The sequence below is a fragment of the Tribolium castaneum genome, chromosome 6 (genome assembly GCF_031307605.1).
Source record: "Tribolium castaneum strain GA2 chromosome 6, icTriCast1.1, whole genome shotgun sequence".
NCBI classification, from domain to species: domain Eukaryota; kingdom Metazoa; phylum Arthropoda; class Insecta; order Coleoptera; family Tenebrionidae; genus Tribolium; species Tribolium castaneum.
Genome location: NC_087399.1, coordinates 11,186,989 through 11,213,033, shown reverse-complemented (window position 1 = coordinate 11,213,033; position 26,045 = coordinate 11,186,989). Strand labels below are relative to the sequence as shown.

Below are 26,045 nucleotides of genomic sequence, written 5' to 3'. Positions count from 1 at the left end.
GCTTAAAATTATCAAATAATAATCACTTATGTGCTGTCATTATTCGAGTCAAGCTGTTTACCAACTGGCAGATACGTCATCTGCTGTTAATTATTATAACAGTTTTTTGAAAAAAATATACCTAGGTATAGTCTGCAATTATTAAAATAATTAGAAATAAAATATTTTACAAGAACTATGTGTGAGATCTGAGGTTTTCACTTGCCATCTTTATTCTTTTTTAATGTTTGATCCATTTGTTTTACTGGAAGTGTATTTTAAACTTTAACTGTTAAATAGCATATCATCTCTATCTTATTAGGTTACAATAAAAGGTAGTATTTTCTTTGACAAGCAATATGTATCTGAATTTACGAGGTGAAACGAGGCGTAGCTGAGCGGATGGGAAAAGAGCTATTTTTAACTGGAATAAAACATATTTATTTTTTTGTTACTATAAAAATGCAATATGTTGAAAAAGGGATATATCATTCAACATTGAAGAATATGTGCAATTTAAATTTGCTTAGTGGCGCAAACTTAATTTAAAAGGGAAAAAATCAAATCAAAAATCTAGCTTAGCAAGTGGGATCCGAGTGTTACGAGTACATATGAAGGTAGGTAGATTAGCGTTTTATAAGTATTAGCTGTTTCAAAACTATAAAAATGCCAACGTTGCATTTTACCAGATTATTTTCTTAAATAAGATTGATAAAATTGTAAAATAGTTAATAATGATTAGATCTCTCATTAAAACTATAAATTACATCAGCTATTATTTCCTTGAAGTGCGTGAATAATTCATAACAGCTAATTTTGAGAGAAAATGCGACGTTGGTGTATTTATAGTTTTGAAACAGCTAATATTATATCTCATTTCAGTTTATACTAGAATTGCAACAGCGCATTTGAATTTTTCGGAGTGAAAAATAAAGCACAAATTGAGAATTTTTGTAAAAGAAAAAAATTCTGTATTAAACTAAATTCCAGCAACACGTTTTGAATTAAGAAAATCCACCAGAAACTCTCAAATTTTGCTCTATTTCACTCCAAAAAATTCAAAAGCGCTGTTGCAAAATTCTACAATAAACTGAAATGGGGATTTATATTTATTATTATTATTATTATTATTATTACTATTATTATTATTATTAATAAAGCGACTAGTTATAAGGTACGGAAGAAACATTTTTACATGACAAAAGAACTGAATTTCGAAGCACTGGCTACTGAGTGGGTTTACTCTTTAGAAGCAACTTTAGAAACAGAACTTTGAAAAAATTGTGAATAATAAGGTTTGAAATAAAAGTGTGATTTTTTCTTGGAAATTTGGTAAATTTTTCCTTCCTTTCGTTTAACTTAGAAAATAAAACTTTTCTACTGTAATTCAGGGGCGAATCCTGCTTAAAACAAAAGGTGGGGCAGTTTTCAAAATTTAATATCTTAACAACATTAACACACATTAACTGAGTAGTTAAAACAGGCCTATTCAAAAGTCTCAGACCATCTTTTGGAAGATTTGGAAGATTATAACGGACATCAAACTGAGTTAAAAATTCTTACGACAAAAAATTGTTTGAGCCTTTTTTCAGGAGACATAGCTCTTGAGTGTTAGATTTTAATTCATGAATAAATTATTTATTTGGTTGACTGTTTTGAATCTAATAAGCTAATAAGCTAATCATTCATATTAAATTATGAATGAATTCAAAATCAAATACAAAAATATAATTCTTGAATGAATCAAAAAAACGAAAGTGATTGGTTTTCTTCAAAATTTTAATGGCCGACCTCACACGGACCAATCAAAATGCTTACAAAATTTACAACATTTAGAGTCTGTCTTTGTCGCATATTCTTTTCTTTTCTTTTTTTTTGACGTACCTACCCTAATGAATGGAGGTGTTGGAGGATCTTGTATCTTGTAGATAAAACGGGCCAAAATATGAGACACTGTCACGAAATAAATAAGAGTACCTATTGTGTTGAAAGTTTTTTATTTTGCGCAAAAAAATGAACAAGTGGAAGTGCATGCTCAAAATGACTCAAATTAATACTGCGCATGCGCACGCGTTTCTTAAATTTGACAACTGTCATTTCGAAATTAGTTCTAAAATCTTCTAAAAAAAAGACTACATTTGAGTAGAAACTGTCTTAAGTAACTTAAAGCTGCAACGTGGTGCACGTAAATATTGTGTTTTTGCAAACCGAGCTGGTGTTTCTTTGTAAAGTGTTGGTAGTTCGTTGGTACCTATTTTTGTGACCTGCACCCCCCCATTTCGAGAAGAATTTTCTAACCGCACATTCGGACTTAAAAGGGGTATGTGCACATTGTCTTAAATAAATCGGACCATCTCTTCGGTAGCTGTCAAAGTTATAACATTAAAACATGACTCGACATCTCTGTTGAAAGAAACACCAATGCAGGTCTTGTTGGTGTTAAAACCATTAAACAAACTAGCAAATTCAATAATAAATTAAATCCGACATGGGAAACCAAAGAACAAGAATTAATACGGTTGCTAAGAAAAATTTTTTAAAAAAGTATTAGAAAATTAACTTGCTCAGAAAAAAAAAGAATTGATCAGCCTGCAGATCAGCCTGCAAAAGTTAGATATTTTTTAAACTGAGTTTACTTTTTCCATTTAATGGATTATTTTGGACGTGGGACTGGTTCTATGCCAATTTTGCAAGATTATCCATGTTAAAAAATAATTTTTGTGAAATTTTTAATCATCGGATAATAACGAATGATAAATTACTTTAAAAAATATCCGAAATGACTTCAAAGGGATTCCAATACCTTGACATTAAATAACACAGGATGTTGTATAAAGGATAGTGAACCAAAGTAATACAGGGTGTCTCAAAATTGTCGAATTCCGAGTACACAGCATTGTAGAGGATCACTTCAGTAATCCAATATAGAAAAAAAGATTCGGGGCTTCCACACAAATGTAGACTGGTTTGAGGATGACTTTTGGAATTGCGTTTTCTTCAAATGCAGACTAAAAGAATCAGTTTTTATTGTCTTGTATGGTGTCGTAGATGATTCTGGAGAATAACAATGTAAAGCAGTTGCTCAAAAGAATAGCTTTATTTTGAAGTAAAAAAATAAGGTAAAATTTAAATTAAATTTAAGATTTTCTACTCCAAAACAAAGCTAATCTTTGTTTTACATTATTATTGTACACAGTCATCTACCATAAATAACAATAAACAGTGAAATTTTTAACCGGCATTTGAAGAAAACGCAATTCAAAGTGCATCTGAAGTGTTTGTGGAGACGCTCCGAATCTTTATTTTGCTTTTATATGTGGACTAGTGAAGTAATCCTTTACAACGTAAAGCTCTGAATTAGGAATTGGTATTCTACGTAAAAAAATTATAACACTTTTAGAGGTCTATCTCTTTTCGTTTCGCAATTATTCAACTTTTTATTATAAAAAGACCAACTTTTTCGCCTATGAATATTTTCCGACAAATGTGCAAAAAAAATCTTGAAATATTTGTAATTTTAGCAAATAATCGACTTTCAGTTAAAGCACGCAGATATCGGGCTGTTTATTCAATAACACAATTTTTATGTATCAGGTAGTAATTCGATTACTAATGTAATTAGTTATATTATCAAGACATAATATTTATCAACAAATAAATTACCATTTGATTTATCAGATTCTAAGCTAACAAATTTTCTTGTAATTTATTAAATTAAAAAAAAATTCGAAATACATGGTGCTCCATTTGAAAAAACACTTGTACATGATCTGTGTGTGTTAACTAAAAGTCAACTATTTGCTAAAATTAGGACAAGTTATTCTAATTTTTTTTTTTGTAAATTTATCGAAAAATATTTATAGGTGACTTCGCAGTGATTTTTCAAAAGTTTGTCTTTATTTTATAACGAAAGGTTGAATAATTCTGAAACGGGATGAGATAGACCTATAACAGTTTATACAAAGTTTCACTAAATTTTTACGTAGAATTCATACAAAAATATATGAGATGTTCCATAAAAAATATAACTACCCCGTATGCATGAGCCTATGTATAATAAATAAGTATAAATAATTCTAGTTTGTGGACTTTAAGAAAAACTATCGTTCTAATAAAAACGGCATGCAATATTTAAAAAAGCAAAAAATTTATAGACCGACTATACACCCCTGAAGAACCCTCTACAGGCAATGTTCAGTAAAAGTAACAATTTAGAAATTTTAAAGCGATTTTTAACTTTATGGTGCAATGTATGATTCGGTGATCGGTAGAAATGTCTGCATTTAGTGTTTCAGAAGTAATAATAATTTCTGTAAAATTGAAATAATAAATAACATAGATCTACATGGTGTCCGTTTTTCGAGCTCTACGATGGGGATCTCAGTTATTATAAGAGATACGAGGTCGGTTAAATTAGGGCAAAGTTGCGCATTTTTATGCTGAACAGTTATTTGAACGAAAATTTGATGTGTCATTTTTAGTGTTTGAATTATTGGGAAAAAAATATTTTTTTATTTTTTTTATTTATTTTAAACGTAAACCAAAAGAACTAGACGTTTTTAAGTTAGACATTCTTCAGGCACTTTTTTATAAGAAATCATAATGTGTCATTGCCTTTTCTATGGCGTTCATGATGTCAGAGTTACAACACTCAACTTTAGTTTTTCTTATGGACGTCATATTTGACTTTTTCATTTTTGACAAGTCTTTTTGTTTCTGATAACAGTGATGTATCATATAATAAGATCGAATTTTATATGCTAATTAAATTTAAGAAAAAAGCGTTTTTGCAAAGAGTGCGTTGGAAAAAACGTCCAAAATCACGTTTAACAAACAAAATTTTGACAGTTTTATTAAATATGCGAGCAGAATTTTTTTAACTTTGTTTTGTTTTGTTTTGAGAAGAATAAACTTCTAGTTTATCATGTCGTTTACTTCTTAAAAATAAGTAAGCCTGGTACTGATGTGAACATTCCAGATCCAAATTTTATTAAGCCTCCAAAATTTAGTTTGTTTAAAACAAAATTGTTGACGTTTTTTCCAAAGCACTCTTTGTAAAAATGCTTTTTTATCCATTTTGACCAGCATGTAAATTCGATCATATAATGTGATACATCGTTTTAATCAGGAATAAAAATACTTTTCAAAAACACAAAAAGCGAATATGGCTTCCATAAGAAAAACCAAAGTTAGGTGTTGTAACTCTGACATCAAGAACGTCTTGGAAAACACGGTGACAGACTTAGAATTATTGTAAAAAAGTGCCTGGAGAACGTCCTAGGTAAAAACGTCTAGTTCTTTTAGTTTTCGCTTGAAAAAAAAATTGAATATTACAAATTTTCGTTTTTTACAATTAAAAAATTAAAAATGACACATCAAATTTTCTTTCAGATAATTGTTCAGCATAAAAATGCGCAACTTTGCCCTAATTTAAACGAACTCGTATCTCTTATAATAACTGAGATCCCATGGTGGAGCTTGAAAAATGGACACCCTGTATAATTTTTTGACTAATTGTGATGATATTTGCTGGTTCACTGATAGTTTGAATAGAATTGTAAGATCACGTCATTATCAAAAATATGGTCAGAGTTTATACCATGTGATCATTTGATTTTATAATTAGAGTAGGCGGTATTTTTTCTTTGCGATTGATAAACTAGTTTTTTAATTAAATATTACCGTTCGAAATTTTATTATTTGTGTCTTAAGCTTGATTAATTAAGATAATCGGTGTTTTCATACAACTTAAAAATGTATTACAAACTGCTCTAGTTATAAATTCAACTGATCACATGGTATAAGAATTACCCAAACAGTTATTTTTTCTAGACCGTTTCAGAAATTCTTTAAAAATCAATAACTGGTGGCAATATGATAACGAAGTCCATCTTATAACACTGAGGCCCGCATCTTATAACAACATCCAGTCTGCCGAAAAAATTCTCTCATGCTCCAACAATGCAATAAAACCAAAACACGTCTTACACTATTTTGTCAATTTTGAAAATTAATCTTAATTGTCTTGAAAATCGGGGTCCTAGGTCAATGCCAATAACTTGAAAAAAACACAATTACGTGGCTAATCCGAGCAATTATAGTACAAATCTAGCAAAAGGCCCCAGGAGGCCTACAAGCAACAGGTTCTTTTGTTGTGTTCACGTGATCGGAGGTACCCGGAGTTGTAGCGTGTCCTCCGAAGTGAAGTGAATTAGTAGCTGTTGAGCAGTGGGTGATGCAAGTTGTGTTGGTGCTGTGCTCGGAATGGTTCCGTGGTAGTGCGAGAGTGACTTAGAATGGTACTGCTAAAACATGTTTGTTGTGCTTTTGATTTTTGTGCTTTTTCAACTGGTGGAATCTTCAGGGATTAGCAACGAAACAGGTGAGTGATTTTGGCACCATCACACGCCACGTGCATCATTTAAATGGTTCTGGAAGTGGTGCCACGGTACCGCGATCTGGGTTATTCAGTCACTTAGACACCGAAAACAAAACCCGTTCGTACCGTTATTAGAACCACCTGGTGGCACTGGGGTATACGTGGGAATTGACCGGATTCTTGGGCAAATAGCAGCGTGCTTGGGTTGGTGGTACTGCACCAATTGTTAGATCTGGGCCCGCTTCCAGGAACTACCATCTACCTGTCTTTCGCAGAACTTACGTGATTTTGTCATTGTGTGCAAAAAGTTGTTGGGTGGTAATTAAGGTCGGGCCCTTTTTAACCCATGTAAAGTGATGTCATGGCTGTTGTGTGGGTGGGTGAAAGATTGTGACATGGGTGACAGTAAGGACTTATTATCTATGCTGGAGTTGATGTTGAAGACGTGTTTTTTCTAATCATTTGAGACAATGGGCTTCGCATGAAACCTGTCAGAACACTTCTATTGTTTATGATAATTGGACACGTGTTTGGACGTGATAACTAATTTTACTCTTAATTTATTAAATTTTTATTTAATTGGTGATAATTTCAATGGAATCTCAAGTTTTTATTTATATCAGTTTGTGGAATTTTATTTTCTTATGATTTATCTTGTTTTGATTTGAATTTTCACGAAAACAAGTCAAATTTGTGGAGGGAATACGTTTCTATTTTTTATGTAATCTTTACAGAATAAAAAAACAATTTTTTTTTTAATTTACTTACATTTATGCATTCAGATATTTTTTGTCTAAAAAACATAACGGTATCTAATTATTTTCATGTTTCCTTTCTTTTTACTGTGGATGACACTTTTTATTTTGTATTTATTGAATTTATATATAATTTATGATTATGATTTTCTATCCAGTAAAAATAATTAATGATTGCACCATCACTAGGTTTTCGTAAACGTTTAGGTAGTTATTCTTATAATTGTAAACAAATATAATATTTTACTAATACAGACTTCTGTCTTGTTATTTTAAATGGAAAACTATGTTTTTTATTGTGTTTTAACGTTATTTTCTTTAATGACAAATGACACTAGTGCTTTAGATAGTTACATTTTTATCATTCTGGTAAGTATAAAAGAATTCAAAAACTTAGGCTAAAAAATTTTTTTATGAAAAGAAATAATAAAATTAAATAAAAAAGTTATTGGGAGTATTACACAAAGAGCTTTATTTTTTCGTTTTTGCTTTATTTATAAGGGGAGATAATTTTTTGTCTATTTTATGAGTTTTGGCGCCATAAGATGTGTTTTCATGCTAATTATACAAAAAAGATATACTTTTAATGTTTAATTAGTTTGTTATATTTAATTAAATTTTTTTATTTAATGTTTTTTGTTACCAGAAAAATAGGCATTTAATTTACTATAATTTAATATAATAATTTACTTTAATTTACTATCTAAAACAGTTAACAAAAATGTTAATTGTCAAAAAAAACATTAAGAATAATATTAAAACTCTAAAAAGAATGACATAAATGTTACTATGACGTCAAAATGTAACATTAAAAGTATAAAATCCACTTATTCGAGATTTTTTTTTTGAAAAAATGACATAACAAAGATATGAATTTTGTGCGTTACTTCTATTTTTTTTTTGGTTCAGTCTGTAGGCTCTACGTTTCATAATAATTGTGAAGTTATTTTAACTTTTTGTTGAGACTGAGAAATTCATTAGTCGTAACTTTTTTTGCTTAATTTATCCAAACATAACTCTTTAAATTTGGGATTTATTAACTTTTTTTTTGAAATTGGAAAACGGCAGAGGAAAAATTAAAGTTTTTTTTTAAATTCAAAGGCTCAAATACGATTTCAAAATATTATACAGGGTGACCCAGGGGTGTGTAATCGGTCTGTAACTTTTTTGCTATTTGAAATAATGCGATGCGGCTTTCATTATTTGATATTTGATAAAGTCCACAAACTATAAATATTTTTATTATACACAGGGTGTTGTATACAGGGTGGTGAACCAAAGTTATATTTTTCAAATGAAACAGCCTTTATATTTTTCCATAATTAGATCCTACGTAAAAAGTGATGTAACTTTATATAAACTATTATGGGTCCATTTTTTTTCGTTTCGGAATTATTCAACTTTTCGTTATAAAAATGATAAATTTTTGAAAAATCACTGCGAAGTCGCCCTGTGCGTAATAATAGTTATTTATTCGACGAGTTTGGGTGTAAATCGGGCGCTTTATTTACGAGTAGAGTTTTAAACGGCAAGTGATAACGAGAGGTTTATTGTTATCGAGGTAAAATAAATGAGCCGATTTACACGAAAACGAGTTGAATACAACATTTTATTTTTTGAATTAGACTCAACAGGGCTTTAAATTGCTTTAAATCTGTTAAAAATAATCTGGCGTTTCGTAATGAGAAACAGTTGTCAAAACTGTCTTACACAGGAGAAAAACCGAAAATTTTGAGTGTCGAAGAATAAAAATATTTTTAGTTTGTGGACCTTAAATCGATCTATCGGTTAATGAAAACGGCATGATAATATTTCAAGTAACAAAAAAGTTATAGACCGATTACGCAGAGGAGTCACCCTGTATAACACGTGGAGATGATAAAGTTATCAATTTGTGCAGGGGAGGTTGCAGATCCATTTTTTTTTCTTAAAAAATATTTCGAAAACGCTTGAACTTATGTAGCTTAAGATCACGTTAACTTTATTCTAACTGTTGCAATCGAAAAATACAATAAATAACTTGCTTTTTAAAATGACAAATGCCTGTGTTCAATTTACACAGAAGTAATAAGATAATAAAGAAACGATAAAGAACCAAAAACTTTACACTTTTAATTTCTTTTCGGTCTGGTTTTATCATATTCGATAATTTCTCAAAAAAAGCTTAGAGAAAGGATTTAATTTGTATTTTCTTCATAATTTTGTTGGGTTTTTAGGTTTTTGTTTGGATCACACTTTTTCTTTTCTATATTTATTTTAAATAGTATTGTTATTTCGTTACCAATTCGTTAATTTATTTATGTTATAAAATATCTAATAATTGAAAATTTTCCTTATACAGGGTGTATACAGATAATAGATATTACAAACTTTATATATATTTTTTTTGAAAAAAAAAGAAGACAAAACTAAAACTGCCATTAAATTACTCATTAATATTAATTGTTTTTGCACTTTTTTTACTTTTCGTCCTTTTGTAGTTAATATTTTGAAATTCACTTAAAGCGACACACTAGAGGGAACTGATTAAACTAAATCAATTTTACAATTGTATAGCACACTGTAGGTACTCACAAAAATAAGTGTCTTTATGGATATTTTAATATTTATCAGATTTTGATTTTCTGAAGCAAGAATTTTTTAGTTGTTGTTCGATGACTTAAAAGATTGATTGTTAACAACAGAAAGCAAAAATTAAAGTAATTTTTGTATTTTGCATTATTTTCCTTTAAGAAACCAATTTAAACATCATAGTTTTGGACCACCTATACATTTGTTTGAGAAGATGACACTACATTCCATCTAATGGCACATGACGTGCATTTCACGGGTCACGTCTTTTCACGTACTGATTGAATAACAGACGCTGGCGCGTAAATGATTGTTGTTCATAACTTTGAACTCACGTTTATTCGCAAACTGAAACTTTAAAGTTCTAATTACTACTTGAGATCACGAACGATTACATTTAATACATTTATCAGTCACGCAGGTTGTGCTTGTTTAATAATAATATGGTAGAAAGGTGTCGGTTGAATTTTTAACTGTTGTTTTTTTTTCACGGTAGTGTAAACGCTCAGCGGAGGAACAATCTCAGGGGTGTCTAATTTTTATGTTTGTTTAGGAACGCATGTTAAGCCTCACCTCTAATCATTCATGATTATGCATGATTGGCTTTAACTTATTACAACTCACGCACGCTCTATTTATTTTTGTCTAGTTCTGAACAGAAGACTACAATTTTTCAATACTATTTCATATGAATATTGAATGACTGAGCTTGCAATAACTACTATTAATGACCCAGTAGATCAATTAAGAGCGACTGTTAGGGTTGGCAACAGTCTGAGTGGTCAAAAGCATCATTGAGTATTAAATCTGATAAAGATACATATAATAATTAATTAAAAATAAACCAATCAATTTTTTTAAATTTCAACTTTCACAGCTGTTATTAGAATGGTATGGATGAATTTAATTTTACAACGGCCTATTTGATTTTTTTTCATAAAAATGCCATACAACATACAATGATGCAAGAAAAGAGAGTATGTTGCATTTAAAAAAATCGAATTATTGCCATTTGTAATTTATCATTTTCAGAAAATCGTAGTGGGCGATGGAATATCGACTTCGAGTTTGTCTTTATTGCAAAAGAAGCGCTAAAGCTTAAGGCTAGATGCTGGTTTTGCTAAAACTTCGATTTCAAGTGTGTGGAACGTTTACTTCTGGAGTGTCTCTCGAAAAAAAGAGACAGGAATACAAATTTCTGAATCTAGGCCTAAACTGTTCAGTTATTGGTAGAAATATATAAAAGACACTTGGTCTTCAAGTCCACGTTGACTAAAGCAAACCCCAACCAATTTTTACTACATGTTGTATTTTTTTGTAAATACAATAATGTAACTACAATGAGTTTATGATCTGACCTGTGCCACTACCAAAATTTCACTTTTTTCACTTTTTTTAGAAATTGAAATTGAAAATTTATATCTACGGATGTTACTATCACTCTCCATCACAATATCTGATAATGAGAAAGAGTAGATGTGGAACCGACTGGAAAAAAGTTGGTGAAGCATCTTGAATGGTTCTGAAGTTAAGTTTTTTTCTGGGTCTATGCACGCTGTTATTTTGACACATAAATTAACATAGTCAAAAACTATGACATACAGTATGCCAAAAAAACTCGGCTGCGTTATATCGATAATTTGTCGCGATTTAAAAAATGTAACAAAAATTTGGGGATTTTAATTTAAAAAAATAGAACTTTGTTGTGTATTTTATTTTGGAGCAGTCTGTAAAAAAATACAAATTATATAAAAATATTTTTAAAATGTGTCATATTATCAGACCTATCGTTAAAAAAAACAAATTGATATTGTGTTGTGTATTTTATTTTGGAACAGTCTGTATACAAATACAAATTACATACAGGGTGACCCAGGGGTGCGTAATCGGTCTACAGGGTGCTCAAAAACTGGCGCACCAACTCAGTGGTACGTTATTGAGAAGCAAGTGCAGATTACGGGAAAAATGTTGAAAAAATTCCTAAAGTTATATTTTAAAAAATCTGGAGCTACAAACTTATTGTGTTAACTTCTTTAGTTTTCATTATTTTTTTATATTTTTATTTTTCATACCAGGTAATCGTTCCGTAACAAAACGATTAACAATTATTTTAAAATTTACTATCAAATTTTAGCAGTTTTTTTAATATAAAAAAATTAAAATTTATCCAAAAAATCACAATGTGTAGATGTGCCAACACTGGGAATTATTTCCTAGGAAACCGTTTCAAAAATATTTTATTTTTATTGTTGCTCAAATTCTATTGCGATCATGACTATTAGACAACGTTGCCACATATCAATTACTTAAAATTAGTTATTTATCAATAATTTTAATACAAAGAATTTTTTTACTATTTTTACCATTATATGTAACCACTTCTCTACCACACACCATTGAGTTGGTGCGCCAGTTTTTGAGCACGCTGTATAACTTTTTAATTATTTAAAATATTGCGATTCTGTTTTCATTATCCGATAGAGCGACTTAAAGTCCACAAACTCAAAATGTTTTTATTGTATACAGGGTGGTGAACCAAAGTTATATTTTTTAAATGGAACACTTTATATATTTTTGCATGATCAGATTATATGCAAAAAATAATGTAACTTCATATAAACTATTATGTGTCTATCTCTTTTCGTTTCGGAATTATTCAACTTTTCGTTATAAAAAAAAACAATTTTTGAAAAATCGTTGCAAAGTCGCCTATGAATATTTTTTTGGCAAATTTGCAACAGAAAAATTCAGGATAATGTACAGGGTGTGCCAAAACGCAAAAAGTTGAATAACTTATTTTTTTAAATGGAACACCATGTATTTCTTTACACGTATCGACAGCATTTTTCATAAGCTTTCTATGATTTACGGTTTTTATAGCAAATTTACAATATTTCTTAAAGTGTTCAAAAAAATAAATAATAATTTTTTTATTTATTTTATTAATAATTCTTGATGAGTGAAATTCATTTATGTAACAGGTAATAATTAGATTACTTGTGTAATTAGTCACATTAGTACATGTCGAAAAATTAATTACCATTTGACTATCAAATTCTAGGCTAACAAATTGTCTTGTAATAAAATATATTTTTTTGAAAAATTTTGAAAAATATTTTAAATTTGCTATGCAAGCCCTATACCGTTAGAAAGCTTATCAAAAATGATATCGACACATTTAATAAAATACAGGGTGTTCCATTTGGAAAAAATGAGTTATTCAACTTTTTGCGTTTTGACACAACCAGTATATTATCTGCGTGCTTAAACTAAAAGTTGTCGATTTACTAAAACTACAAGGTATTTTGAATTTTTCTGTTGCAAATTTATCGGAAAATATTCATATCGACTTTGCAGTGATTTTTCAAAAATTGGTCTTTTTTATAACGAAAAGTTGAATAATTCCGAAACGAAAATAGATAGAGCCATAATGGTTTATATAAAGTTTCATTATTTTTTTTGTAAAATCTAATTATGCAAAAATATATAGAGTGTTCCATTTAAAAAATATAACTTTTGGTTCACCATCCTGTATACAATACACTATGCATAATAAGAATATTTTTAGTTTGTGGACTTTAAGTCGATCTATCGGATAATAAGAACAGAATGGTAATGTTTTAAATAGCAAAAAAGTTATAGACGGATTACACACCGCTGGGTCACCCTGTACAAATATTTTTAAAATGTTTCTTATTATCAGACCTATCATTAAAAAAAACAAATTGATAACTTGCATAGGAAAAAAAGTTACAGAGCTTGTATGCACCCTTGCGTCACTCTGTACATATAGCTGGAAGCGATGAAAACGTTCACACTGTTTATTCCCATATCTTTATTTTTATGTGTAATGCCTTTTTGTACTCTTTAAACCAGGAAATTATAGTTTATAAATTAAAAATAAAATACTGTAGAAACAGATTTTGCTGACGGCTGTTCTACAAAAGTACCTATATATTCAAATCCATCGCTTTATCGTTCTTTCAAAACAAAAAGTAACTAAAACACAAGCCTTTAGGTGTTTTGGAACAACTTAATTTTCCATAATAATGCACGTAGAACGTATTGAAACAAGTTTATTGTTAGCCTCGTTTATTTTTTATTATTTATTTTGTTATCGTCTACTTCCATCTCAACTTAAAATAGTTTCACCCGTTTTGAAAAATCCTTTCCGGGTTTGCATACAATCGCATTCTTGCAACAAATTGAAGCAATTCATTTAAAACGTTTCGTTAATTGAGTTAGCTTCATCAGGAAATTGCTGCTCTTAATATTCAGTGTCAATTTCAAGAATCCTTGTTATGCGATTAATTTTGTCATTTCCCATGACTTCAAATTAATTGGGACTTAATTAACATTTTTCACATGGTATTATAAATATGGAATAAAATTTATCATCAGTCGTATTTCTTCCTCTTTTGCAAATTAAATTCAAACTGGAGTTGTTTACCTGTAACTTGCTACTCTTGCAGTCATTAAGAGAAATATCGTGTGTCTACATTAATTATTGCATCTTGGGTCGCAGATTACAATTTCAAGTTTCTTTCGAGTTTTAAGAAATTGAGCATTTTTACAGCATGTCGCCTGGTTAGTATAATGTGACGTAATAAAGTGTTTTGCACAGCAGTTTGCAATTTTTCCGATCAGATTGAATGAGTTGTGTCATTTAGGTCAGGTCAGTTCCACCAACCTTGCATTGTCAAGTGCAAAATAGTTCGTGACAAATTCTGATTAGCAACAGAATTTCGTTCAACAAAACAGCCAGAAAATGCGCAAATAATTCGCAGTAATTCTGATCTAGCATTGAAAATTGAATGGAAAGTAAAGCCATTGAATGAATAGGTGTGTAATTGCAATAAACACAGAAAAGGCAAAACGCCTCGTCGTTTTATTATCATATATCAAGTCCAGTACCCTTCGAAACTGTCTTTCACATTCCGATTGCAACTTGCATGTTCAAAAACGGTACACTTTTTTGGAAAATAAATTGCTGGTCCGTACACCTCACAATTATGTCATTAGCGAGGTCGTTGCACATCCTGGTTTAGATTACAAGAAATTTAACTGTGAGAGAAATGTTCCAGCACGTGCGTGTGTGTCTCTTTCACAATTGTCGTGAAAAGAATTCAAATTTTGTACAAGTTGTTATAGGCGGACTGATTAGGAACAATGGTTTTAAAAGAGAGTGAAAACAAAATATCGACAATGTATCACGAACTGACGTCATAAATTCACTTTTCATTCTTGTTTTATTGTTACTCATAAATGTGTTGAGCAATATCTCCTCATACGTTTGTTTCATGCATGATTTTGTGCCAGGTTTGCAAAAGATTTGCATGCGTTGTTTAGCTTTTATATTTAATTTTACTGAAAAGGAATTTTTAGTTGATTAGCTAGTCTCCAGGTAACAAATAAAATAAAAATATAATATCAGATGTTTTTTTTAAATTGTGTTAAGCAGCTGTTGAGAAAGCGAGTGAAAAGAAAATAGGTGGAGTAATTAAGATATTATCGCACTTGATAAGTGAATTGGTTTTATAAAATTAATAGGTAATGGGAAACTTATTACATAGTTGTCTGTGAGATTTTTTTCTAACGAATACAGGCTGTCCGTTTTTCGGGTTCCACCATGGGGATCTCAGTTATTATAAGAGATACAAGTTCGGTTAAATTGGAGCAAAGTTGCGCATTTTTATGCTGAACAATTATGTGAAAGAAAATTTGGTGTTTAAAGTTTGTAATTTTTATTTTTTCGAGCGAAAACCAAAAGAATCAGACGTTTTTAACTAGGACGTTCTTCAGGCACTTTTTTACAAGGAATCTATTTCCAAGGCGAGAGTCACAACACTCAACTTTGGTTTTTTATGGAAACCATATTTGCTTTTTGTATTTCTAAAAAGTGTTTTTATTTCTGATTACAACAATGTATCGTAAAATGGAGAAAAAACATTTTTGTGAAGAGTGCTTTGGAAAAAACGCCAACGGTTTTGTTTTTAAACAAACTAGAGTTTAAAGGTTTATTTGAATTTGAATCTGGAAGCTTCACATTTTCGCCAAGCTTACTTATTTAAAAACTAAACGACATGAGAAGCTAGAATTTTATTCTTCGCAAAGCAAAATAATACAAAGTTATGAAAACTCTGGTCACATATTTAACAGAACTGTCAAAATTTAGTCTGTTAACAACATTTTTGACGTTTTTTCCAAAGCACTCTTTGCAAGACCGCTTTTTTCTTAATTTTAATCAGCATGTAAGATTTGATTATATCATGTGATACATCATTGTAATCAGGAACAAAAAGACTTTTCAAAAATACAAATGCCAAATATGGCGTCCATAAGAAAAACAAAATTTGAGCGTTGTAACTCTGACATCAAGAACGCCTTGGAAACGGCGATGACAGATTTAGATTTTTTTAAAAAAGTGCCTCAGGAATGTCGTAGTTAAAAAACGTCTAGTTGTTTTGGTTTTCGCTTAGAAAAATAAAAACGAAAACTACTTACAACATTTTAATTTTTTTCAAAAACGAAAAATGACATCAAAATTAAGAAAATAATTCGGTAACATGCGACGTTGGCGTTTTTATAGTTTTGAAACAGCTGATAGGTACTTGTGAATTATTTAATAACAAAACATTGGCATTTTCAAGTTTTGTTAAAAGTAAAGTGTAGTAAGTGTAAGGTGTTTTATTTGAATTTATAAAAATAGCATTTAAAAGCGTGAGTCCATTATAAAATCACGCTAAAAAACGATTTTTCGTGTTTATCTTGCTCTGATCTATCTCTGGAAAATCCATAGATAAAAAATGAACTCTAAAAGCAGTATTTTGTTGAATTAAGGCTTGAAATCGTAGACTTGTTTTTTTATGGAAGCTCGCAAATTTTGAAAAATTTTATTATAGTCTGCAAAAGAATAGTACAAGTTTGAGATTTTAATTTTACATTTTTGGGCTTGTTTTGTTCGGTTTATCTCATTTTTCAACCAGAAGCATTCTTCTAAATTATTCAAAAAAATATTGATTTTAATGTGGTGTATTTTTAAATAATTGTTGAATTACATTCGCGAATCATCCATGAACATGTAGTGTTTCAAATTAAGTTTTGTATTTCGACTTTCAACAAAATAAACACTCATTTGTGTTTCAACTAAAATAACTTTACAAAAAACCAAATCTTTTTTAGTTTCCAAATTTAGATTTAATTAACTGTTACTAAATGAATTACTAAATAGCAGGACTACTAATTTTTATTTTATGTTTTTTATTATTATAGAGTTTTATTTTCATACTTCATAATTTTATTTTATTTTATGCTTTATTATGCTTTGTGTATACAGGGTGCTGCATTTTAGATGTCCGAATAGGGGATCTCTGATCCTGCTATCGTTTTTTGTTTTCGACTTATAAACAAAAGTTGACATTTTAGCGAAATAATAAAAATTTCATATCTTTCTTATTATCAAAGATACACATTTAAAACAAAGACAACTATATCTCACTACCATTTGCCACTTTTTTATGGTTTAGTGAAGTGCAATGACGTTGATAATGTTATGTATTTTATTACCACAGATGGGATTTGATTTTGGCGTTTGGATTGTCATTTTTTTGTAAAATAAAATTTCATTGACAAGCAATCATACAATTAATAAGAATTTTCTTTTTACAACATTTCATGTTTAATTAGAAAATAGAATGACAATGTAAGCTTGCCATTTTAAATCTAAAAACAAATAATTTTTATTAATCGCAAAATTTTTATCTAATAAAAATTTATTATGCTCTTTTTGAATTAATTAGTGTTTAAAAAATCACTAAGTTATAAATACTTGTTTGATAATATATTTTTTCTAGTTTCAATTCAAAATCCAAAATGCTTTCATGGCCTACTATAAAAAAGCAAAATGTTGTTTTTTTTTACTATTTAAAAATAATGTATTACACAAATAGACATACCAAATCAGAAAAAAATAAGCTTTTTAAAAATATCACAGCCGCCTATGATTCCTATTTAAAAAAATACAACTTTATGTTATTACAGCTAAACGAAAGGTTAAAAAAATCGCTGATAACAGTATTAATTCTCTGTAAAAAGTGCCTTTAAAATGTCTTGTTTCAAATGTGTATTTTTTATAATAAGGAAGATATGATTTTTCTAAGAATTTGCTAAAATGCCAATTTTTGTTTATAAGTCAAAAACAAAAGATGAAAGCGGGATGCGGTTTTGACCAAAATTATTTTTTCAAAAAACGGACCCGAGAATGCGTCGCTCGTTTTTCTCTAAACCGCGCTTATTGTCATTATTAATTAATTAATTAATTAATTGTAATACTACCCAAAAACTTCCTCTCTTCATTTCCATTTAATTCTAGTTTTGAACGCAGGAAGTCTAAAGTCTTCCATTTCCTTTTTTTTAGAATCCAACACACAAAGCTTTCATGGGGGCGGCTTAAAAATATCGTATTTCACAACAGAATATAAGAAGAATAGTTATTCTTCCATAAAAGGATTACATAAATGATAGTTTTCCCACATTTAAATGAATAAATAAAATGTTGAGGCGACTTCAAAAAATGCTGGGACATAATTCGCTTCGAAATTCCATAAATTCCAACATCCATGCTATCCTCAATTCAGAACCCAAATTTCATATCATTCATGTCTATGCTATCGCATAATCTGTCCTAAAATGCTAGAAGAAGATTCTGGGTCAAGTGTAATTGCAAAATTTCGTATAAAAAAAATGACGACAAGTCATGAACTCGTAATCTTGATTCGACCTCTTCCCCAAATCTTTGAACTGGATTTTCCATGTTTCCCATAGAAGATGGGTTCAAGGCTCCCGTTTGGGCGCCAACGATTGCGAAAGAATAACAAACAGGAAGCCCCCTCAACTGATCTCATTAGTAAGTACCTGTGCGCTATGTTCCCATACAAACATAAACCACTCGAACAAATTAGAAAGTGTTTGTCGAAGATGCATTTTCACGATGGTTTGCCGCTGAGGAGAGAGGGCGTTGATCTCGGGAAAAGGTCGGTATCGAGTACCAACAACAATGGAAGTATTACCGCGAAAACGCGTACTGCTTCACAATACCGTTTTCACTTTTTTCAGCTTGTTTTAGAACATGTGTGACTTAAATGTAAATACGCTAAGTACGTTTGGATATGTTTTTAACGGACAAAGACTTGGGAAACTTCAGCAATTTTAAATAACCTGAAGAAATAAAACAATAAATACAAAACACAAAAACTCCAAAATTTTTAAAATTCGCCCTAAAATGTGTAAAAATCTTTATTCAAAGTTGTATTTGAAACACAGATGAATGCTTAGTTCGTTGAAATTCGAAAAAAAATCTTTTTGGATCTCAGATTTTTACGGATGATTCGCCTAAAAACGAGCCAGTACCAAAAAAAAAATGGTAAAGTAAAGGGTGCGTTTTTGTATTTTTGAAGTACTGATATCGTTAGATTCTGACTTTTCTGGCAGCATTTTGCTGCTAACAACCAAATATCGGCTCAAAGACATAATGGTTACATTACGTAAGCATGCAAAATTTCATCTCGGTCTAATAATACAAACTATAAACGGAAAATATGAAACAGGGAGGCAGCCAACAAAGCATTTTTTACCAGCATTTTTCTGGTATAACAACCAAATATCGACACCAAGACACAATGTTTTTGCCTTCAAAAATATTGAATTGTTTTTGAATTCTTGTTTTAAGTTCAAGATCTGTAAGAACCAATCAAAAACTCGAGTGTTCACTGATATTTCGTCAAAAATAATAAAACAAGTAAGACAATTTTTGCATTTTTCCTGGAGATCAAAACGTACTTTTTTTGGTGAAAGTTTGCTAAACCCCAATTATTTGTAAGAAAAAAAACGCAGAAAAAACACTGACGTGAGTAGGAAATTGAGATTTTTGAGCTCTTTTTTCTCAAAATTTGGCCAAAATTTATCCAAAAAAAAAAAAAAATCGTGGAATTGGTTTGAAATTGCTGTTATCTAGATATCTTATAATTTTTCGTTTGATATTTTCTATAAAAACACAAGTGTTTCGTGTGTTTCGTGAAATTCTATCTTTTAATTAATTTGTGCAAACAAATAGTAACAGAAAGGAAAATGTTTGTCAAGATTAGTTTTCTGTGTGTAACAAGGCACATAGTGATAACTATAATTTTATAAAAAAGTATGGTAGATTTTGAAAGATGGCGTATGAGTATGAGTTTGGAGAAGTACTTACTGACTAGTTTTAAGAAATAACTACGAGTATGTGCCTACAAGCAAAATTATACAAAATTATAAGGCTGGCACATATCTTTTTAATAACTTTTGGTTCAGGTTTTGGTGTTGCTTTGCATAAATCTTGAAACGGTTTTTTACTGTTTTACTGTGGTAATTTAGTGATGGATTAAAATGTAGAACATTTAATGCGGTTAAATGTTAACCAAATTTTAAAATCCACCAAAACAAAAACATAAAAAACCGAAAACTTTAAACATAGCTATTGTGTTAAAGAGCAAATCTATTTAACTTATGTAATTAATAAGTATACAGACTGAACCAAAAGCAACGCACAAAGGTATCATTAGTTTTTTAATATTGACGTCAATTTTAATTTTTTGAAAGGACAACTGACAATTTTGATGAGGGTTTTAGATAATTCACATTTTTTCTTTCTGGTAAGTACATAATAAAATAAAACAAACCTAAAAAAATAAAATAAGAAGCAAATAAAAGAAAAAAGTTACGAAAGTTACTGAGAATATTACACAAAGAGCTTTATCTTTTTGTTCTTGCTTTATTTTATAAGGATATTGTAATAAAAAAACAAATGCGTTTAGAAAATAAGTCAAAAATAAAAATATACATAAAGCTCTTTTTTATTTTATTAATATAATTTTTTTTTAATTTGTAATTTTATTTTTTTATTTTCTTTTCTTATTACCAGGAAGATAAAGATGTGTACTATCTGAAACAGTGAACAAAAATGTAGGTTGTTAATTAAAAAAATTAGGACTACGTCACAACTCAAAAACAAGTGATATCATAAATGTTACTATAATGTCAAAATGTAGCATTTAAATAAAAAAATAAAATCGGTCTGCTCGAAGATTTTTTTGAAAATTTAAATTAAATTTAAAGATTATTTTACATCTAAAAAATTTTTGAAAGGAGATAAAAAATTGCTTGGTTGATACACATTTGATTATTAATTAATTATTATGAATTTGTGATATGCATTTACCTTTTCTCTTCTAGCATATGTTACAAAATATTTGAGAAAAAGTTTCATTTGAAAACGAAAAAGTTGGGCTGATTTTTTTGAAATTTAAATTTTAAGATCTTTTTCAACAAATATTGAAGAACTAATGAAGTAAGGTTTTAATAATTTATTTAAAATCGACCTACTCGAAGATTTTTTTGAAAAATGACTAATAATGAAGATATAAATTTTATGCTTTGGTTCAGTCTGAGGTAGGAACATTAGCACAGTTTGTGAATTTTTTTTATTGCTTTTAGGACTTCTATTGCTACATGTAATTTAAAAAATTCAAAAAGATTTAAGAAGCAAACTTTGTTCTGTGATTTTATAATAAGATTTAACAAAAAGATTTAAGAAGCAAACTTTGTTCTGTGATTTTATAATAAGATTTAACAAAAAAAACTAAATATTGAAACATGAAAAGAAAAATATTCATATATAGTAATAGTAAATAAAATGTCCAACATTCAATAAAAGAAATCTCGGCATAATAGGTAAAGTTATCTCTTATCAGGGTTTTAGGAGTTTGGTCTATCAAATTATTTCGCCACTTATTTTTTTTTGTTCCTTCAACACATGACATATTACTTTATCATAAACTAGAAATAAAGTGGTCATCTTTGCATATACTAACCGCTTGGTTTAGTATAGCCAAGCAAATTTAACGCCAGGTTAAGACAAATGCTCGGTTAACTGTAACAAAAGTTACGGATTCATTCTCTTGTTAGATTTGAAAGTCTTAGTGAAACCGGATCTAAATGTGAGAAAATATTGGAAGGGCTGTTAAACAACCAGAGATAATTTAAACCATGTGCAAAACTATTTTTCGAGTCTTCCACGAATTTTTTTTCATTAAATTTAGAATTAATAATTTTTAGAATAAGTTGGAGAGATCGTATCAGCAAACCACTCTCACATTTTAAATGTTATCTCTCTGCATAATTCCAAAAGAAGCCGAGCATTTTACAACATAATTTTCCTCAAACATGCTCCTTTCACACGTCGACTCATCCAAGTACAAAGCGGTGTAATAAATATGCGGTTTCTAATGTGCTTGACAATGACCATGTTCATCCAATTACATCACACCGCAGAGAAAAACTCGACATGAATTTCCTTTCAATCTGAGTAAATGTTGTTGTTTTTCTCGCACATTTCTCAATGTGCACCTTTGGCCGGAAGTAAAGCACAGTTTTTCGTGACAGGGCGCTGAAATGCGGTGCACACACCACCGGAAAACGTGAAGCCACATCCTCTGATCAAGAGTAAACATTTTTTTATGAGAGAAGCAGGAATTAATTAACCTCGGTTAGAGTTAAGGTTATGCCATTGCACTTTTGACGATTGGAGTAAACGAGGTCGCACATCAAATGTCACCTGTTGCTTTTACTAGCGGTTGCGTAAACGCCGTTTTATGTGCAGGTGGCGAATAAATGCATTTTTATCACAGATCTAATTAGAGGTGTTTGAAAAATGAGATGGTTCAAAGGTCAACAAATCAAAGCAGTGAATAAATGTTATGGTGTCAGAAAAGATGGTTTTACTGCACTTCAATTAAACTATAATTGATTCTGATGTTTCTTTGTTTGACGTAGATTAAGTACCTAATGATTGTTTCTTTAATTACTTGTTTCTGTGTGGTAAAAGAACACGATTTTATGGTGTCATAATTTATTGATACGATGTTATTGTTTTCTTTATATTGTTGAAGTATGTATCTAACAGTTATTTGGGTTACATTTTATTTGATATGGTAAAAATTGAGAGTAGTATTTTTTATGTGATAGGAACTTTTCAATTTTTGAAAACACTGGGTGGGCAACCTTATCGCGCACCCAAAGAAATCGCGACTTCTAATGAAATAAAAATCCTGAAATTTTACACACCAGCCTGTTCATTGATAAGGACCATTCTCGATTTTTATTAATTTTTTTTGTTAATACATAAAGTCGTAGCAATTTTGTAAGTTTTTGGGCACTAATTGTTAATTTAACTACAAAGTTTTTAGACCAAATGAATCCTTACCTGCTAGCCTATCGAACGCTGGTATCAGAATTATAAATTAGTATAAAATTTAGAATTTGATTTTTTGGTCGAAAATTACTTTCTTACTTAGGTGCGCGATAAGTTTGCCCTACCTAGTACATATAGGGTGAGTCTGCTAAAAAATTTTTCACTATATCTCAAAAACTATTAGTTGTACCGAATTCAGCGTTTGCTATTAAATTTTTTATGTTTTTTCTATGTATTTATAACCTTTCTTACAATTAAAATTAATTAGTTTATTAGCTGTTTCAAAACTATAAAAACGCCAACGTCGCATTTTACCGATTTATTTTTTTTAAATAAGACTGATAAAATTGTAAAATATTTATTAACGATTAGGCCTCTCATTAAAAGTATAAATTACATTGGCAATTATTTTTTTAAGTACATGAATAATTAATAACAGCTAATTTTTAAAGAAAATGCGAAGTTGGCGTTTTTATAGTTTTGAAACAGCTAATAGAATTTTAATACATCAAAATATTATTAATAAAATATTGATATTAATATTAAAATCATTCCAATTAATAATATGAAAATGTTAATTAAAAAACTTTGATTGTTAAATAATCTCTTAGAGCAAAAATTTTTCTAAAAATTTTTGATGGTACCAAAATAATTATGTGTATGTGAATTTTTAATCTTTACGTAATTAATAATTTTCTGGAGGTAGCAAATTTTTTTTTACGAATTTTTACACAAAACTACAAGGAATTGTAGAAGAAATCTGAAAAATCACTGAGAGAAAAATACGAAGTATTTAGTAAACGCTTTTAAGATGTAGTAAAAATATACTTTTAGATATATTTTTAGTAGACTCACCGTCTACAAAAAAAAGATTTTAGTAGTTCTGGTAGCTGTTTGCTTGGTTAGTGAACAACAAGTGATTTAAAATCTGAACACGAAAACTTTAATAAAATTAGTTGTGTTTTATTATGAGAATTTCTCGCCAAATTTTCAACAATGATTTCGAGACATCTTTCTATGGGGTTGGGAATTCTTTAAAAATTATTTTACATCTGAAATTTTTTTAAGAAGTTAAAAAATTGATTGATACACGTTTAATTATTAATTATTAATTAATTTTCCTCTAGCATATGTTACCTACAAAAGATTTGAGAAAATGTTTCAAAATGAAAAGGTTGGACAGATTTTTTTTAAATTAAAATTATAAGAACTTTTTCATCAAATATTAAAGAAGTAATGAAGTAAGGTTACTACATTACAATGCAGCTAGAATTTTTGTTATATGTAATTATTATTTTGTTTTATCCAAATTGTTTCGAAATATCTCAAATTGCCTTATTTTGGTCAAAAATAAAGATTTTTCTTACTGGAATATAAAAAAATCCTTTTGGAACATCTTATTTTAACCGAAAACGGCGATCTATTTATTAATTTCGTTAAGATAAGTTTATTTCTATTACTTTCTCGGTTAAAAAGATGCCAAATAGTTGCTGTACATCATCTTTATTTCTTAATTTCTCAATTTCTTTATTGTCAAGTTTTTTGTTATTTTTTTTTCAAATAAGTCACTTTTTACAATAATAAATAACCCTAATTGATTTAATAAATTTTTGTCAAGTTTTTTGTTAAATGTTTCTCAAATAAAAGTCACTGTTTTAACAACTGTTGTGGCTGAAATCACATACAAAAACAATATATGGCCTTAGGCAAAAGTATGGAACCAAGCGTTTTGTGTCTAAACTGTGTTCCTTACGAAAAAACCAATTAGTACATCAAGTACTTTAAAAATGTGAACATATTTGCGAAAAAATTGACGAATCAAATTATTCGAATAAAAAGATCCATTGATACAACTTAGGTCAAATTCGAAAAACCCTCGTAATGAGCTCGCAACGCAATTTTAATAATTTGTTTTAAAAAAGACACTGGTTCAAAAACAAAATTATTGAATTAGAAGAAACTTTTGGAGTATTCTCTTTTATCAAAATAATAATAATAATAATAAAATTACCGTAGGAGGACGCCATTTGAAAATAAATTAATAACTCGAAAACTAAAAGGAATTTCGAAAAAAAAATTATTGTTGATTACATTTTTAAAGTAGTGGATACACTAATTAGTTTTTTCGTAAGGTACATAGTTTAGGCACCAAACGCGTGATTTTACACTTTTGCCCAATAAAAAACTGAGTATTTAAACGGTGATTATCGTTTGCGTAGTTACTCGTTACTGTGTGATAAAACTGATAAATGAACACGATTTTATGGTGTAATAATTTATTGATACGATGTTATTATTTTCTTCAAATTGTTGTACCCATTATCTAAAGTTATTTAGGTTGCATTTTATTTAATAGTGATTTCTTTGCCCGATTCTAGGAAAATACTTTAATTACTTTTTGATAGAAAAAGGTTTCAATGGTTTTGGTAGTCGTTTAAATAATCTTTTTAGACGACCTTACTTCTAGTGTAAGTTTTGATAAAGAGTTTAATTTTATTTTATTTAAATAAAATCTCATTGAAATTTTATCTCGCTTTAATTTCAACCAAATATTTTCAAAGTTGCCCAAATTAGTTTCTTTTGGCCGAAAATAACAATTTTTTTACCGATTTTCAAAACACCTTAGTCAGACCGAAAACAACAATCGGTTTATTAATTTCGTTCCAACACTTCCTCGCTTAAACAGACGTCAAGTCCTTCATCTACGTATCATTATTTCGTAGAATTAACGAAATAATTTTTGAAATGTTTCAGAAATGTATAAATGTTGAAGGAACATTATTTAGCAAATATTTTTTCATTGTGTCTTTTCTGACATTCTTGGTTATAAAGATTTTTACTAATGTACTAATGTAAATATGAATTTTAAGACCCTTTCACAATATTAACACTTATTGTGTTCTAACAAATTTTTGACAAGTTTTTTTTTTAATTCCCATTTTGGCAATTTCATTGGTGAGTATTTATTAAAAACTACTTCTACTGATTTTGGTCGTACGTATTTAAATCAGACAATTTTATGCTGTATGAAAAAAATTGTTTATTTTTTCCACTTATTACGATTACATTTTACGTCTGG

The 26,045-nt window shown here is 29.2% G+C and overlaps 1 protein-coding gene across 2 annotated transcripts in view; it reads left to right on the top strand.

The window, feature by feature from the left end:
* Nucleotides 1–2,042: 2,042 nt before the first annotated feature.
* Nucleotides 2,043–26,045, top strand: part of T48 (Transcript 48) — a 48,457-nt gene continuing 24,454 nt past the window's right edge. Inside the window, exons 1-2 of one of the 2 annotated variants that reach the window (XM_064357371.1) lie at nucleotides 2,043–2,299; nucleotides 5,812–6,361. In XM_064357371.1, the coding sequence (XP_064213441.1) occupies nucleotides 6,292–6,361 (70 nt within the window). In that variant the 5' untranslated portion in view covers nucleotides 2,043–2,299; nucleotides 5,812–6,291. The remainder of the gene's footprint in view (nucleotides 2,300–5,811; nucleotides 6,362–26,045) is intronic. The other variant, XM_962116.4, reaches the window with a different exon arrangement.